The 14,749-nt window shown below is 39.3% G+C and overlaps 1 protein-coding gene across 4 annotated transcripts in view; it reads left to right on the top strand.

Moving 5' to 3' along the window:
* The window catches only part of LOC126267040 (uncharacterized), a 162,258-nt gene that overhangs the window by 62,785 nt on the left and 84,724 nt on the right, over positions 1-14,749 (top strand). For 2 of the 4 annotated variants that reach the window (XM_049971847.1, XM_049971849.1), the window contains exons 2-3: positions 6,335-6,395; positions 12,934-12,966. In XM_049971847.1, coding sequence (XP_049827804.1) covers positions 6,335-6,395; positions 12,934-12,966 — 94 coding nt within the window. Of the gene's footprint in view, positions 1-5,519; positions 5,656-6,334; positions 6,396-12,933; positions 12,967-14,749 lie in introns of those variants that run through there. The other 2 variants (XM_049971848.1, XM_049971850.1) reach the window with 2 other exon arrangements.

The raw sequence follows: 14,749 nt of genomic DNA, 5'->3' as shown, positions 1-14,749 counted from the left end.
GGAAAAAAATTTCGACCGGAGAGTTAAAATGGCCACTGGAGACAATCCTCGACCAAAATTATTTATTTGGAGGCTAGTACAAGTGAGAAAATATCAAAATATCATTTAAAAAACCTTTCTCGTGAATTTCATTAGTGTTTAAGTCCTCAACAATAGTAAATTATTCATTTGCGGGCAAAGACATTGAATGCATGATCATCTCTCCGAAAACAAAATACGCCCAGCCTTTGGATGTACATTTCTTCAGGCAATATAAACTATGTGCCATAAGGATAAAGACACTCTAAGGACACTCTGCTGTGACTTCGACGTTAAATTAGGAAATAAAGTTTTCATAATGAAAGTGCGTTCTATTATTCAAAGAATGCTCCGGTGTATCAGCCTGTGCTTTAGTATTCCTGCCAAGCGGCTGAGTAAACTACTACTACTTATGTTTCGGAATTTAAGAATGTCAGACGAGTAGCATTTTAATTTGCAGCTCAAGAATCTGATTCTGAGGATTGTCCAGATACTGCTTTCATCAAATGTGCCTCTTGTGATTCTGCATATTGTTTCATGCATTTTGTTGAGGAACTTCCGGTATATTTTTAAAGGCCGATAGTGGGCAAACTAAGAGTTCTTTCACTATACTAATCACAGTGGTAGAGTATTACTTCGCAAGACCGCTTTGTTCTTGCCGTCGCTGAAATTGTGTGTGTGTGTGTGTGTGTGTGTGTGTGTGTGTGTGTGTGTGTGTGTGTGTCAGCCAGTCGATACTGGCAGGAGTACTACTAATACTGTATTCTCGGGTTATTCGGTGCTGCCGAGTTAATGTTATATTTGAATAAGTCAATGGTCATTGTGTCTGAACTAATACTCGACCAAATTTCGTGCCCTGACACTTGATGCAGAGTTAAACTGGTCTGATCATGTAAATGATATTTGCAAAAAGCTATGTACTGCCATCTATGTCCTAAGAAAACTGACACGTCTTTGTAACATAACCACTCTCAGACAAATATATTTTGCACTATTTGAATCCCATCTAAGCTATAGGATAGAGGTATGGGGATCCAGCAGTAATGGTAATATGAAAAGTGTACTTATCTTACAAAAGAAGGCACTTAGAATTATGGGAAAGAAATGTGCCAGGGAATCCTGCAGAAATTTGTTTAAAGAATTTAAAATACTAACTTCTCATAACCTACATGTACTGAAGATAATCATTATGGCAGTAAACAGTCACAAAACAATAAATAAATACACGATCACAACGCTAGAGGTAGAGAGAGACCCCATCTCATCTCTCATAGAACAACACTTAATGAGAAAAGCCCTCACTATGAAGGCATAAAACTACTGAATTGCTTCAATCCTAATATCTCCAAATTGCCCATTACAAAACTAAAGAATAAATTAAAATTATGGCTCCTAAACAATCCTATATATTAAATAGCTGAGTTTCTAGATCTAGTACACTCGTATGATGGAAGACCATCTGTCTAAAAATAAATGTACTCTCAGATCTGAATACTGTGTCACAAACTGTAGATTCCTTAATCTAAGTATTGCAATAACCAATTGTTTTTATGTATAGTCCATGTATGTAACATTGTTCTCTCAACTAAACTTAGAAAAAGTTGTATAGATAAAAGTGCCAGTCAATAATACGTAACTATAGTAAGTAAGGCTCTGTCTTATCCAGAAGACTGGAACAAAAAACCTTTTTTTGTAATCATTTGATGTTAGATCAAAATAAATAAATAAATATGGACAAGAGTAAATGTGGGTGGTGAAAGATTGATATCAGGATCAGTCTGATTCTTTTTTTGGACCTCGCTAAACCTAATATTAATGCTTGTCCCAATAAAAACACGTACCGAGGAGTCTTATCTTCCCGCTACACTTCCCACATGGTGTCGAAAATATCGCTACTCTGTATTTAAACTAAGTCTCAGTTTCTAGCGTGTTGTGGGGATTTCTGCTTTTTGAGAGAGACATGAACCCTCAGACATTTCTGCGGATACACTGCCAGTAAGAACTTAAGATATTAAATTCATATTCTCTTAACGACCAGCCCTCAGAACGATATTTCAAATCGACGTATGTGCAGAGACCTCACGATTGAGGCTGTCTGTCTTCAAGACTTCTGCCAATCTCCGGAAAGAACTGAAATGGTCTCAGAACCCACACGACAGAGAACGTTGATGCTGATGTGTGCCAAGATGTACAGCTGGCTGCAACATGTGCACTCAAATGTTCTCGGGATGACCTCCCTTGTAGGCAATTCCTACCAGCATACACACGAATTGCACAAAAAGCAATACACATGAAAGCAGCTTTTCTGAATATGGAAATTTTGAAAATCTTGTTAACCATGCCAATTTCAAAATGCACGTCAAGTGAGCGCGGAGTAAAAAAAGAAAAAGCAAAGAAATACAATGTCAGAGGAAAGACAAATAACATAGTTATTTTACACAAATACCGATTTACAAGTTAATGATAATTATGAGGTAATAAATAATCTACAAAGTCGGAAGCAAGGGAAACACCTTTTTTTATTCACATTTATTTCAATAGAATTTTATCAGTTTTGTTCACACTTTTGATTTCATTTTAACCCACATTTATGGCTTTCACGAAGAGGAAATGAAGCCTACAAGACCACGCAAAAGCGAATGCAGTTCAACATCTTGAAGGTTCTCTGATCTTTTTTCTGCCACGTTTGCTACAGATCTCGAGCATTCCTTCGTTTCCGCAGAAGAAAACGTATACTTTTTGCCATGTCTCGAAAGCTCGCTGGTATATAATACAAGGTGCGCATGATTAACTGGCGCAAAGTAATCCGGAACAGCAATGCCAGCAACTACAAGTCTTCGAATTTCATAATCATAAAAAAGTTATTTTTGAAATGTACCAGTTGCTGAAAAACACAAGCTTGGGCAAGTTGAATTCTGGAAACAATACTGTAGGAATTGCGAATATTGAAAACTTTGACTACGTGCTGAATCTGCACGTGGATTCAAGGGAGCCCTCACGATAGTTTGTAGGAGGGGACGACGACGACACAAGGAGGCGTGAAATATATGTAATATACTGGAAGACTTCTAAGAAGCTGTAATAAACTTCCAGTTCCGACCATGTTAAAAACTTGCGTAATACAGGCTTTCGTAAATCATTTTCTTTAAAGCAAAACACCTGACTACACTATTTATCCCTTCCCCTGAGTGCGAGCGAGCGGCCGTCGTCCCTCCTTGCCCCCTTGTGTTGGCACCCTTGCGCGGGTTAATAAATTTAGGAACGCTTTTTCGTTGCAAAGGTGCTACACCGCATTGATTATAGTACCTTGTAAGTCTAAGAAATATTGGATTTGACGGATATTGGAAACTCATGTAGTTATGTTTAACTATTACTTACAACTTTTGTTGTTACGCTTTAATTATATTAAGAAAGCGCTGGCTTGACTACTGAATGACACATCTACGGTGGTGGCTACTATTGAAACCTCAAATATCGCCCAAAATCAGAATTAATTTGAAAGAAGTAGACCCTGGTACAAGGGGATGGATTATTCCGCTTCACAGAAATTGATAGAGCGAGAAGTCCGTAATAAATTATCTTCAAGGTCAGGCGCCGCGATAGTGTGCGTCCGGCGGGTTGGCCATTTTGTGGTGTAATCGGCTGGCTGTCCACACGCCGTTTTATCTTGACACCGAGAAACAAGTACTAGATGTAGACGTGAAAGAACAGGAATTAGTGTAAAGGAATAGATGTCAAATATTAGCTGGGGTGGTGAAGAACCGACGTAACATTTAGTATTTATAAATTAATTAAATTATTTAAAAATTACTACCGCCGATTCGGACGTGAAAACGACCGCCACATCGCACGAGAAACCCCTTTCGCAATGCCTACTTAGATTCCACTGTTTCTCCATCACCTTGTGTATTACCTGTCACATACCACATTTATGTACGACACAACTTGCAGAAGAGGAAAATCAGTTTTTAAAAACTGATTTCTTTTTTGTTTAACATATTAGGCCTGAATCGATTCTACCAGCCCGGTCAAACATCGATGCTCCCGACGTCACGTTTACTCTTTTGTTTCACACGAAAGGCGTCAGTAAATCAGCTGGCCAGATTTAGTTAACGCCGTGAAGTGCGACTGTTAACATGTTTTTAATTTGTCTTATAACACAGTACTGTTTCATTGTATCAGACCTTCTTGATCCTGATATGTTTACGTGTGTGCTGATATGTTTTCGGTTGGACTGAGGTTGAGATGTTCACAGCACCAAATCTGCAAATCGCCCCCCCCCCCCCCCCCACTTCAGTTAAGCACGATTATGCAGTACCCGAGAGAAGCGTATTTCAAACCCCTGTCACCTTTCTTTCTTCGATTAGGCTATTGCTTCGTCCTCAATCATTTAGCTGTTGATGGACCACAAAGGCCACAGAAAGTGTTTCACCGATGCTTGTAGTCCGTGGTTTAGGGCATACGGTACCTTATAAAATATTTAACGCAAACAAAACATGTCGTATTCGTTGGCCTTCGTCAGCTAAATGTCATGGTGAAGCTAATTTATCTTTGACAAATTCTTTAACATCTCATATTAATCCAGGCAAAAATGTCACGCGAAATCAGTATCATGCTACTGTGACTTGGCTGAATCGCAATGAAAAGAACAAACACAGTATTATTCAAACACGGCTTCGCAAGTTACGACCTGGTGTCAATGTTGGCACCTAGCTCTGAAAGTAGACATGAGATGATAATAACTAGTAGCTTTCCTTGTGGAAGTAAAGTCGCACAAAATCCTGGGCAGTCCATTTTATGTGCAATGGGGCGGTTACAGAGGGTCCGCGGTAATTAAAACGAGTAGCGATTTCAGATTTGTTGGTAGGAAGGTGGTGATCTGTAGTAGAGGATTTGTTTATGAAATACCTGTATATATCTGTCATGCTGTAACACCAAACGTGGCATGATTTATATTGATCTGTCGGGGAAACGATTGTATACAACGCGGAGGATATCACAAGAATGTTTAATTGCCAAACGTCCCACGGTAGTCTGCTTAGAAGATTGGAATACCGGTATCTTGTGGGGAAAACGGCGGGGCGTATATTTACTACTTCAAAAATCGTGAAACGTTTAATCTCTTGTTTAACGCCAGCTATAGGAGCAAAAAGTAGCAGCCATTCTGGCCCCATCCTATTCTTCAACATATCGGTAAGAACAACCGATACGTGCTCAACAAATAATATGCAGTCAGTCATCGTAAGAATTGTGCGTACAGACGTAGATGGTGCGGTTATCGGTGTAGAATTCTGTGCAGTATCATTATGGCAGATATTGTACTGAGGCGGTGATTAGCTTAAAATTGCATTTCGTAAAGAAGCCGCGCGTCTGCTCACAGAGCGACCCGTCGCTGTAAAAAAGTTAAAAAACCGGTTGGGAGGGAGGGGATGGTGGGTTGCTGACTCATCCGGTCCTGACTACCTGCTGGAGAAAGCAGTCTGGTTGGGATGACGCAATACCATGCGACGGGGAGCGACGATGTTCAGCAGTTCACAGCAAGGCCAAGAACGCCGAACGGCAGTCGATGCAGCATTCAAATCTTTCCCATATTCTGAATTAGCAGCTTCACGATTATTTATCGTATCAACGACGAATGTAGGTGTAATCCACAGTAATTATTTCAGACAATATTTCGGATGCAGCAAACTTCATTAGTTCATAAAATTTAAGTTTATAAAATTTAACATGACATGTCAACGTCGTTACCGGGGGTCGGTCGGTCTCTCTCTCTCTCTCTCTCTCTCTCTCTCTCTCTCTCTCACACACACACACACACACACACACACACACACACACACACACGGGTCTCTTCTAGAAGGAAAAATCATTTATAACTCACCAAACTGTAAAAGTTCTATTTCTAAATTAGATGAATCCATGAATCATAATACAGTTTACTTGTGTTAGCTCTCCGTACAAAAAGCACGTATTCTGCACTTACAGAAACTTCCTTGTCGGAGAGCATACAGTTTCAGCAGTACAAGAAGTATATGTGAATAACTGCACTGTCCCAAACTCAGGTTGTAAAGATATGCCAGCAGTGAATGTACAGCACAATTTATTTTTTCAGTAACATTTTTAGCTTGTTCCTGAAAAAGGGCAACTTTAGTTACTAATGACAGTATCAATTACTCTGTAGTGGACATTCATGTTGTTTTTGTAACGTGTAAGATCACTCTTTAAACATACAGCAGTTACACATCTCCACTGTTTTGTTCTCATTTGCCAGTGTACAGTAACTAATAATTGATTATATTCTCTGTTCTCATTTCAGGGCAACGATGCTAACAGTCTGGTTTCGAATGATGAAGTCTACTGCAGGATTCTTACTTATGGTATGATGAAGAATGTTACTTTAAAATATAGAATTATCAAAATATTTTTCTGATTGCTGCACTACTGTAGATGATTGTTTCTATGTGAAATACTTATTTCTGGAATATGTCAAAGCAAGCAAACAGCTGAGAGTTTATTGGCACTTTGCAAAAGTGACAAATTATTTTAAGACAGCAGTTGAAGTGTGCTCCATTTGAGATTTTCTTTCACAAGGTGCTTCTTTAAATGGAGGATGTAATGGCAAGTTAATGAAGGAAGGCACTGCAGATAACTACTGTAACTGGGAGAGTGACCAATGGACCACCATCTAATTGCAGGGACTGTCTGTCTATTGACCACTCACCATTGGTGTTAAAAGAATCCACCTATACTGTAGTCATCCATCATTAAATGAGTTCTTGGCATTTCAGGAGTTATGCTTCTTATAGCATTCTCACTGTCTCAGTCCAATGTTTGATGGATACTGTCAAAAGTTTTGAGAGCTTGTGAAGGCCTATCAGTTACATAGAGCATAAAATTTTAGTGGAGAAGCTCATAAGATTTTGAAATTACTTGTATGGCCAGAATCTTATGTGAATAACAAAAAGCACATGGGCTCCATAACACATGTAGACACAGGAGCTGATTTTGGTTTAGGAGGAAAAACCAAATTTGCAGAATCCTCCGGCCTCAAGCCATCTTTACAACGTGTAAATGGTCATATGATTCATCATGGCTCCCTCTCTCCCCTTGTCAACATAGTACTTCGTTTAATTAAGAAATAAGAAAGCCCACAGTGCAAAAAAATTGGTACTCCTCTCCTCCTCCCCCCCCCCCCCCCTTTTCCCAAGAGACATCACACTAACACCAAGTAACACCACTTCTAATCTTGATACTGGGCTCAGTTTGGAGAGTGAGTGGCCACAAGTTTCTTCAGTTAATGTCATACCAAACTAAGCTAACAGGATCCCATGAAGCTACCATATTGTGGTGATATTGATACCTACAATTCACCTCTGTTCCACATACTCCCAGGCATTTCTTGGGAGATCAAGATAGGGTCATTGAGCAGCCCAGTTGATGTGCAGTTGGGTGCCAGTGAGTTGGCCATACCGTGAACATGTGTGTGTAGTTATGAGAACACAGTTTTCATCTTGGCATACAGGAATGTTCACATCGTCATGAGCGTGTAGAAGGAAGGGAAGCACTTTTTCCCCAGTAGTGCTGAATTAAACATCCTGCTTCATGTTCAGTAACAGAAGTGGGTGAACACAACTCATAGTACGCAAAAAAAAAAAAAATCCTCAAAACTTCACAGAACCAATTCTGACCTGAATTACTCCTTGTTCAACTTGTGGGTTATACACCTAATCGAGCTGTCAGTGCACTTTACACTTCCCATCATCTGAAAAGAGGGAAAATTGACTTGTTGGAGCACAATAAACACCTCTAGTCAGCCATTGTCTAGCTTGGGCCCAGTTTTCTTCACAATGTTCCACTTGAAACTCATTGGGATGGACTGTCAGTAACTAAAACCAACAGTTTGTGCCTGGGTTTGCAACCAATGTTAGCTGTTGATTAGAATCTTTTTACGACCTCTGTTCTTGTACAGTGTTACATTGATGAGAGTGGTACACCATTCCTGTAGGAATGTTGGGTGGTTAGTGTTGCTCCATCAACAATTTTGGCAACTTTGCTGATGGTTTTGTCATGAGCACATCCAAACCTGATAGATTCTTCCTGCCATTCTGTCAAGTCTCTGTGTTGAACCATTTTACACACTAATTCCATTTAACTGGCTGGCACATACACATCACTTCACTGCAATGGCTTATGTCAGCAGTGATGTGTCACATGGCTGCCTGGTACCCATTCTACACTGTGTACATCACTCCAAGTGACCAATGTGCTTCTTTAAGAGGGGGTGACAAATATTTTGTTTGGTAACCTTAATTGCTTTAGGAAGTGTGGAGAACACTAGGATTTAATTATCTTACAAACAGAATTTTAATATGGAACTGTCAGTAGCCTCATGGGTTGTCTGTCAATATAATCTTAAAACATATCATACAATGCAGATGTTACAGCTGGTATTAGTGTCCTTTGTGATTTTTGTTTTATGAGCTTGTTTGTGTGGTCAAAGGCATGTTGCTGTGCCTCACATTTCATCTCTGTGCTAGACACATCATCAGGGGCTGTAAAGACTTAGAAAGCAGTATTAAACTGAAACAAGCTCAGCAAGCCTAACTTTTTATACATATCCACACTATGGTGTATTTCTGACCTTGCCAAACTGCTGCCCAGGATCACGGGGCTATGCTAATGTGATGTGTATCACAAAGCTTTCAGTGGAGAGGAAGTGGTTCTGTGTGTTTTAATTAGCACTAAGTGCTTCTTCTCTTCTGTTAAAATTGTTTTTGTCTTTAGAATTTTTATGGCTCCCTTTGTATTCCCTAGTTTGCTAATAATTAGATCTTGATAAAACCATAGTATTGGAGAAATGAGTTTTCTGGTTCCCTAGTTGCAGTAGACTATCTGCTACTACAGATTTATCAAAGTTCTCAAGGCAACAATTTGCTCTTCATCCATGTTCTCCAGGCAACAATTTGCCCTTTATCCATGCTCTGCAGGCACAAATTGCCCCTGTGTTTATTTAGTCAAGTGTAAATGCTTTTTATAGTTCCTATGTACACTTGACCAGTGTGCAAGGGATTTTATATACACTTGTTGTGGCAAGTGGCAGGTGTAGGTACTTTGCAGTATTCAAATATGTACACACCTTTGTTGGTGGTTTAAACACTGTCAATTATGTGTCTGCTCCATGCTGTACTGTTGAAGCCTGTGACATTTTTGATAAATGAGAGGAAAACTTTTTCTTTAGTGGGCTATTTTTCACCAGAAGCTACAGATCTTTTATGGTGTAGTGTAGTGTTTTGTGCAGTCATTTCTTCTGAAAGCTGTTCTTAAGTGATCAAGTGTGATGTAAAAATACTGTGCTTCACAGATTCTTCTAGCCAGGATGACTAATGTTTTGATCACCTCTTTCTCTGCTTTGTATGGTGATGGCAAGTTTTGTGAAGATAGACATGCAAAAGTGGGTTTTCTGTTCTGTATAGTTCCATCAGGTTTTCCAAGTACCTGCGCATTCAAAAATGAAACCTGACCTTCTTTCTCCTTTTCCACCTTTAACTTTAAATTAAAAAAATATGCTCCAGAAAATTAAAAATTCTGAGACTGCTGTTTCTCTATGGGGTCATATAACAGAGGTATTGTCAGTGTATTGAAACAAACATGAGGGTTCCTACTTCACTAACTGAAGGACAGTTTCTTCAAATTTTTCCATATAAAAAATTGCTTATACTGCACCGAGTTTGCTCATATTGTTTGTATGGCTGTTTGAAGTAAGTTGTAGACAGGAAACCAGTAGTAAGGTAACTAGTAGCATTAGCAACAGAGCTTAAAGGAATACCAGGTTTTCGAATTTTTGGTAAACCATTCTTTCTTGATGGCAATGATTCTGGTTTGACGAGACCCTTCTTGTTGATTGGAGAAATCGAAGAGGCTTGTATTATCTTGTTTATTGCCTTAAGAAGAAAAGTTGAGAGATGCCATTAAGCGCTCAGTTTCTTATGACCTAAGGGACTGCCAAACATGTTGCCTCTCTCCTGCAGTCATTTACAGTAAAAACTAACACTTCTCTAAAGATTCTGGTCACTTTATTAAAAAATTTAAAGTTCTGATGTGATGTCTCACTTGGAAACTGTTTTTGCAAATGATATGAGGGATCACTTTAAACATTGTCTTATACAAAATAACTTTCAGTGTAAGTTAAAATTACATGAGCAAACTCATGGTGTAGCTATGGGGAACCTGCTCATAAGGTTTCAGTGAAGAAATATGGGAAAGTTTGAAGAAACAGCCTTTCAGTGTTGAAGATTCCCTCATGTTGGTTGTGGTATGCTGATGATACTTTAATTACACAGCCTTATAGAGAAAACGAGCTCTCATAGTTTCTAAATTTTCTGAATGGTATTAATTCTAAAATAAAGTTCACACTCAGAAAGCAGAAAGGTCAGATTCCATCTTAGATTGAACCAGGTTCATAGAAAACGTGATCTAGCTGTAGGGCACAGTCTGAAGGAAACCCACTACCTGGATATATTAACAAAAATTCCAATTACCATCTCAAACAGAAAAGAGGACTGATGAAAAATTATTTGTGTGGGGTAAAAGAATTGGTGAACTGCAGTACTTGTAGGATGAGCTCAATTGTTCAAGAATGTTTTTTGAAAAAAATGGCTGTTCTGATGACAGATAAATAGGGCACAACACCCTAAAAGATCTGTAGATTCTTGTGAAAAATAGCCTACGAAAGTAAACCCTCCCATTTTTCAAAACAGTTGCAGGTAGCCATACTAAAATGACATGAAACTGACAGTGTTTGAACCAAAAACTGTTGCATGCATATTTGAAAACTACAAAAGTATGAGTGTCTGCCACTTGCCACAGCAGGATTACACAAAATCTTGTGCACATGGGGGTCAAGTGTATTAAGAACTAGAAAAAGAATCATTTACACCTGGTTAAAAAGTAATTGTCTGAGAAACCCACATAAATCAACAGCAGATTATGCACTGGGGCCAGGGAACCACCAAATTTATTTTCCTACGCTAAGGCTTTATTGAAATCCAATTACTACTGCGTTAGTATGTACAAAGGAGCCATAGAAATTCAAACAAACAAAAACAATTGTAGTATATAAGAAAAATTGCAATTAGAGACGCTGATTTGATTCATTCATCGAGGGAACTTTTCACGGTGATATAGGATTTGTTACACTATAACAAAAATAAATACCTAAAAATTATATACACAAGCAATACACAAGTGTGTTTGTATGAGAGTAGGAAATGTTGTCTGCTGAAGTAACCATCCAGGCATTTACTTGAAATGGTGTAGGGAAATCGTAGGAAACCTAAATTGGGCTGGATGAACAGAGCAAATTCTGTGCTTCTGAATACGAGATCAGTGCCTTAATAAATGGAATGTCTCATTCTATTCATCTGTATTGTAGAATATTTTTTGATTTATGCAATTTTCAAAAGATAACTTGTAATATAAAGCATATTTTTGAACTACATCATGGATACATGCTGTTGACTCCTGGACCAAGCCCCTTGCACCCCCTCCAGTGTGTTAGGAAAAATGATTCTAGACCCATAAACATGTGACTATGCCTCTTTAACTTCCTTAATGTTCTCCCCTCAGACTGCTTGAAAAACTGAGTAAGCATCCATCCATGATAAGGGAGATGTTGAAATCAGGAGAATGATAGGATGTTACCATGCACAATAGATCATGGCACATCATTTTCTTGTAAATTGTAATCACTTATTGTAATGTGACAGAATGTGGGATAGTTCTCGCTGCCATTATTAACCATGAGTCCTTCAAGTAATCTTTTAATTTGTAGTATACATTACATGTGAAGAATGTATCTTCATCTCCTTGGCCAATTTATTATGCAATTTTTTCACTGATATAAAATGCTGCATTGAGGTAAAGAGGAAGAATGCCCATGTGGTCAGATGAACCTTGTTTCAGACTGTTTCAAACTACAGGCCAATTTCACACCCCAAGAATGAAACATAGCAGATAATTTGGGCAGCTATTTTGTGGTGGTCTGTTGCAGCCATGGTTACTCTGCAAGGTAGCATTACTACCAAGGATTGTGACCATTTGGGATGATCAGGTCCATTCCATGATACATTGTTTGTTCCCCAGTGGTAATGCTGTCTTCCTAGGTAATAGGGCCCCTGTTTACACAGCTCGCATCATCTGGGACTGGCTTTGTGAGCACAAAAGAGTTTTTGCATGTCATCAGGCCACCACAGTCACTAGATCTCAGTATTTAGTGTGACTTTGTGGTCTACTTTTGAGAGAATATTGCATCAATTACTATCCATATTCATCGTTGTTACCTGCACTTGCCACTATTATGCGGGAAGAATGGTATGAGATTCTCTTCAAACCCATGCAGGACCTGTAGTTATCCATTCCTAAATGACTGGAAGCTGTTTCAGATGCCAACTGTTTTAGTAAATGGTATCAGACATTTGTGTACTGTTTGTAGTGTTTTCATACTTTAATAACTATGAATAAGGACATGGAACGAATGTATGTTCAGGAAGCACTGCTGCAGGGAAAAGAGAATAACTTAATGAAAAGTAGTGTGAATTACATAAATAACATAGAACTTTGGGTGGCAAGACAAATTGTGCATGTAAAGACTACCTGGCAATAATGTGAATAGATGAAATTTTCATCAATAGCACTGATAGATGGTAGGCTGTGTACATATTTATCTGGGAATAACAACAAATAAAATAAATATTTATGCACAATGTGTGTGTGTGTGTGTGTGTGTGTGTGTGTGTGTGTGTGTGTGTGTGTGTGTGTGTGTGTGTATGCATTTGACTATCTGAGAACATAATTACTCATTCTTGTTTTGTTGGTTTTTCTAATTCTCTAATGCTTATTCTTTTATTAATTTTGCAGATGGCAGCAGAAGCTCTTTCAAGTCCACATGGTGTAAGTCATTGTTCTCAGTACTTTTAATACAACAGAAAATAACATGCACACTCACTACATTTTTCGTACATTTACATATGTCTCACCTAATATTAATTACAGGAAAGACTGGATAACTGCGCAAAAGTGGAAAATTTCAAGTGATGCTAAATTTTGCTATAAACTTGAAGGACAAAGCCCTTCCACATCGCAGAGCAAGTATTGTAGCCCTGTATACATGTTAAATGTATTACAGTTGAACCTGATTTATACGTAACTCTGTTCTGCGTAATTCTTATTTATATGTAAAGTTTTGTTGGTTCCAGCAAAATATAATTTAAAATGCATTAATTAAACCTTAAACAATGGAAAATCCAGGATGGAATGTAAAAATATTATGAAAAGGAAATTTGCCAGCCACCATATAGTGGAGATGCTGAGTTGCAGATAGGCACAAACCAAAGACTGTCACAAATGAAGCTTTCTGCCAATAAGGCTGTTGAAGGGAGGGGGGAACACGACTGCAGTCTAAGGCAACTGAAGCCACACTACGAGCAGCATCACCAGTGTATGATGGGAGTGGTGACTGGGTGGGGGTAAGGATGAACTGGGGCAGGGAGGGGGCCAGTGAAGTGCTGCTGGGGGTCACACAGGGACACTGTGGAGAGTGTAGGGCACCTGTGTGCTGTCAGAGGTTAGACGGAGTGCAGGGGAGATGTGGTGATGGGTGGGAGGTGTGTGTGGGGGGGGGGGGGGGAGGTAGCGGAAAAGAGAGAAGTAGAAAGACTAGGTGCAATAGTAGAATGAGGGCTTTGTAGTGCTGGAATGGGAACAGGGAAGAGGCCGGATGGGTGTGGACAATGACTAATGAAGGTTGAGGCCACGAGCGTTAGGGGAATGTAGGATGTATTGCAGGAAAAGTTCCCACCTGTGCAATTAAAAAAACCTGGTGTTGGTGGGAAGGATCCATATGGCACAGGCTGTGAAGCAGTCATTGAAATGAGGGATGTCACGTTCGGCAGCATGCTCAGCAAGAAGGTGGTCTACTTGTTTCTTGGCCACAGTTTGTCGGTGTCCATTCATGTGGACAGACAGCTTGTTGGTTGTCATGCCCACATAGAATGTAGAGCACAGTGGTTGCAGCTTAGCTTGTAGACCACATGACTGATTTCATTTCTGTCTAACCTGCCGAACCGTCCGTAGCTGCCCTGGCCTCTCTCCACCTCCTCTCTGAGTGTCCCCCAGTAGCACTTCACTGTCCGCCGTCCCTACCCTAATGTCCCTCCCCGCCACAGCTACCTCTTTACTCCCACCCAGTCTCCACTCCCATCATGCACTGATGCTGCTGATCATAGTGTGTCTTCAGTTGCATGTGTCTGTCATCTATTTTTGATGATTGCCTTACTGGCTGAAATCTTTTTGACAGTCTTGTTGCTGTGCCTGTCTGTGACTCAGCATGTCTGCTATATGCTGAGTGGCAACTTTACTTTCCATAATATTGTTAGTTAAACCTTATGTATATGTAATGCATTTTTACATAATTCACTGTTAAAAGTAACAAATCCTGGTGGAATGAATTGAGTTTTATGTAATTGTAATGAGCATTGTTGTTTGAAAAGAAGCACTGTGATATTTTCTGTAGCTTTAATGATGTAAGTAAGTAAGTACAGAAAGTGGGTGGTGCAGCAGAGAAAAGGAACAAAAACATAATTAACCAGAGTGGATGGCATGGAAACAAGACACTCTTGGCTCTGTTGTTTTCATTACAAGAATTTCTTTTGTGGTAACAATCGAAAAGCTAAAA

This window comes from Schistocerca gregaria, chromosome 4 (assembly GCF_023897955.1).
Source record: "Schistocerca gregaria isolate iqSchGreg1 chromosome 4, iqSchGreg1.2, whole genome shotgun sequence".
NCBI classification, from domain to species: domain Eukaryota; kingdom Metazoa; phylum Arthropoda; class Insecta; order Orthoptera; family Acrididae; genus Schistocerca; species Schistocerca gregaria.
This window is presented reverse-complemented; position numbering and strand designations above follow the sequence as displayed.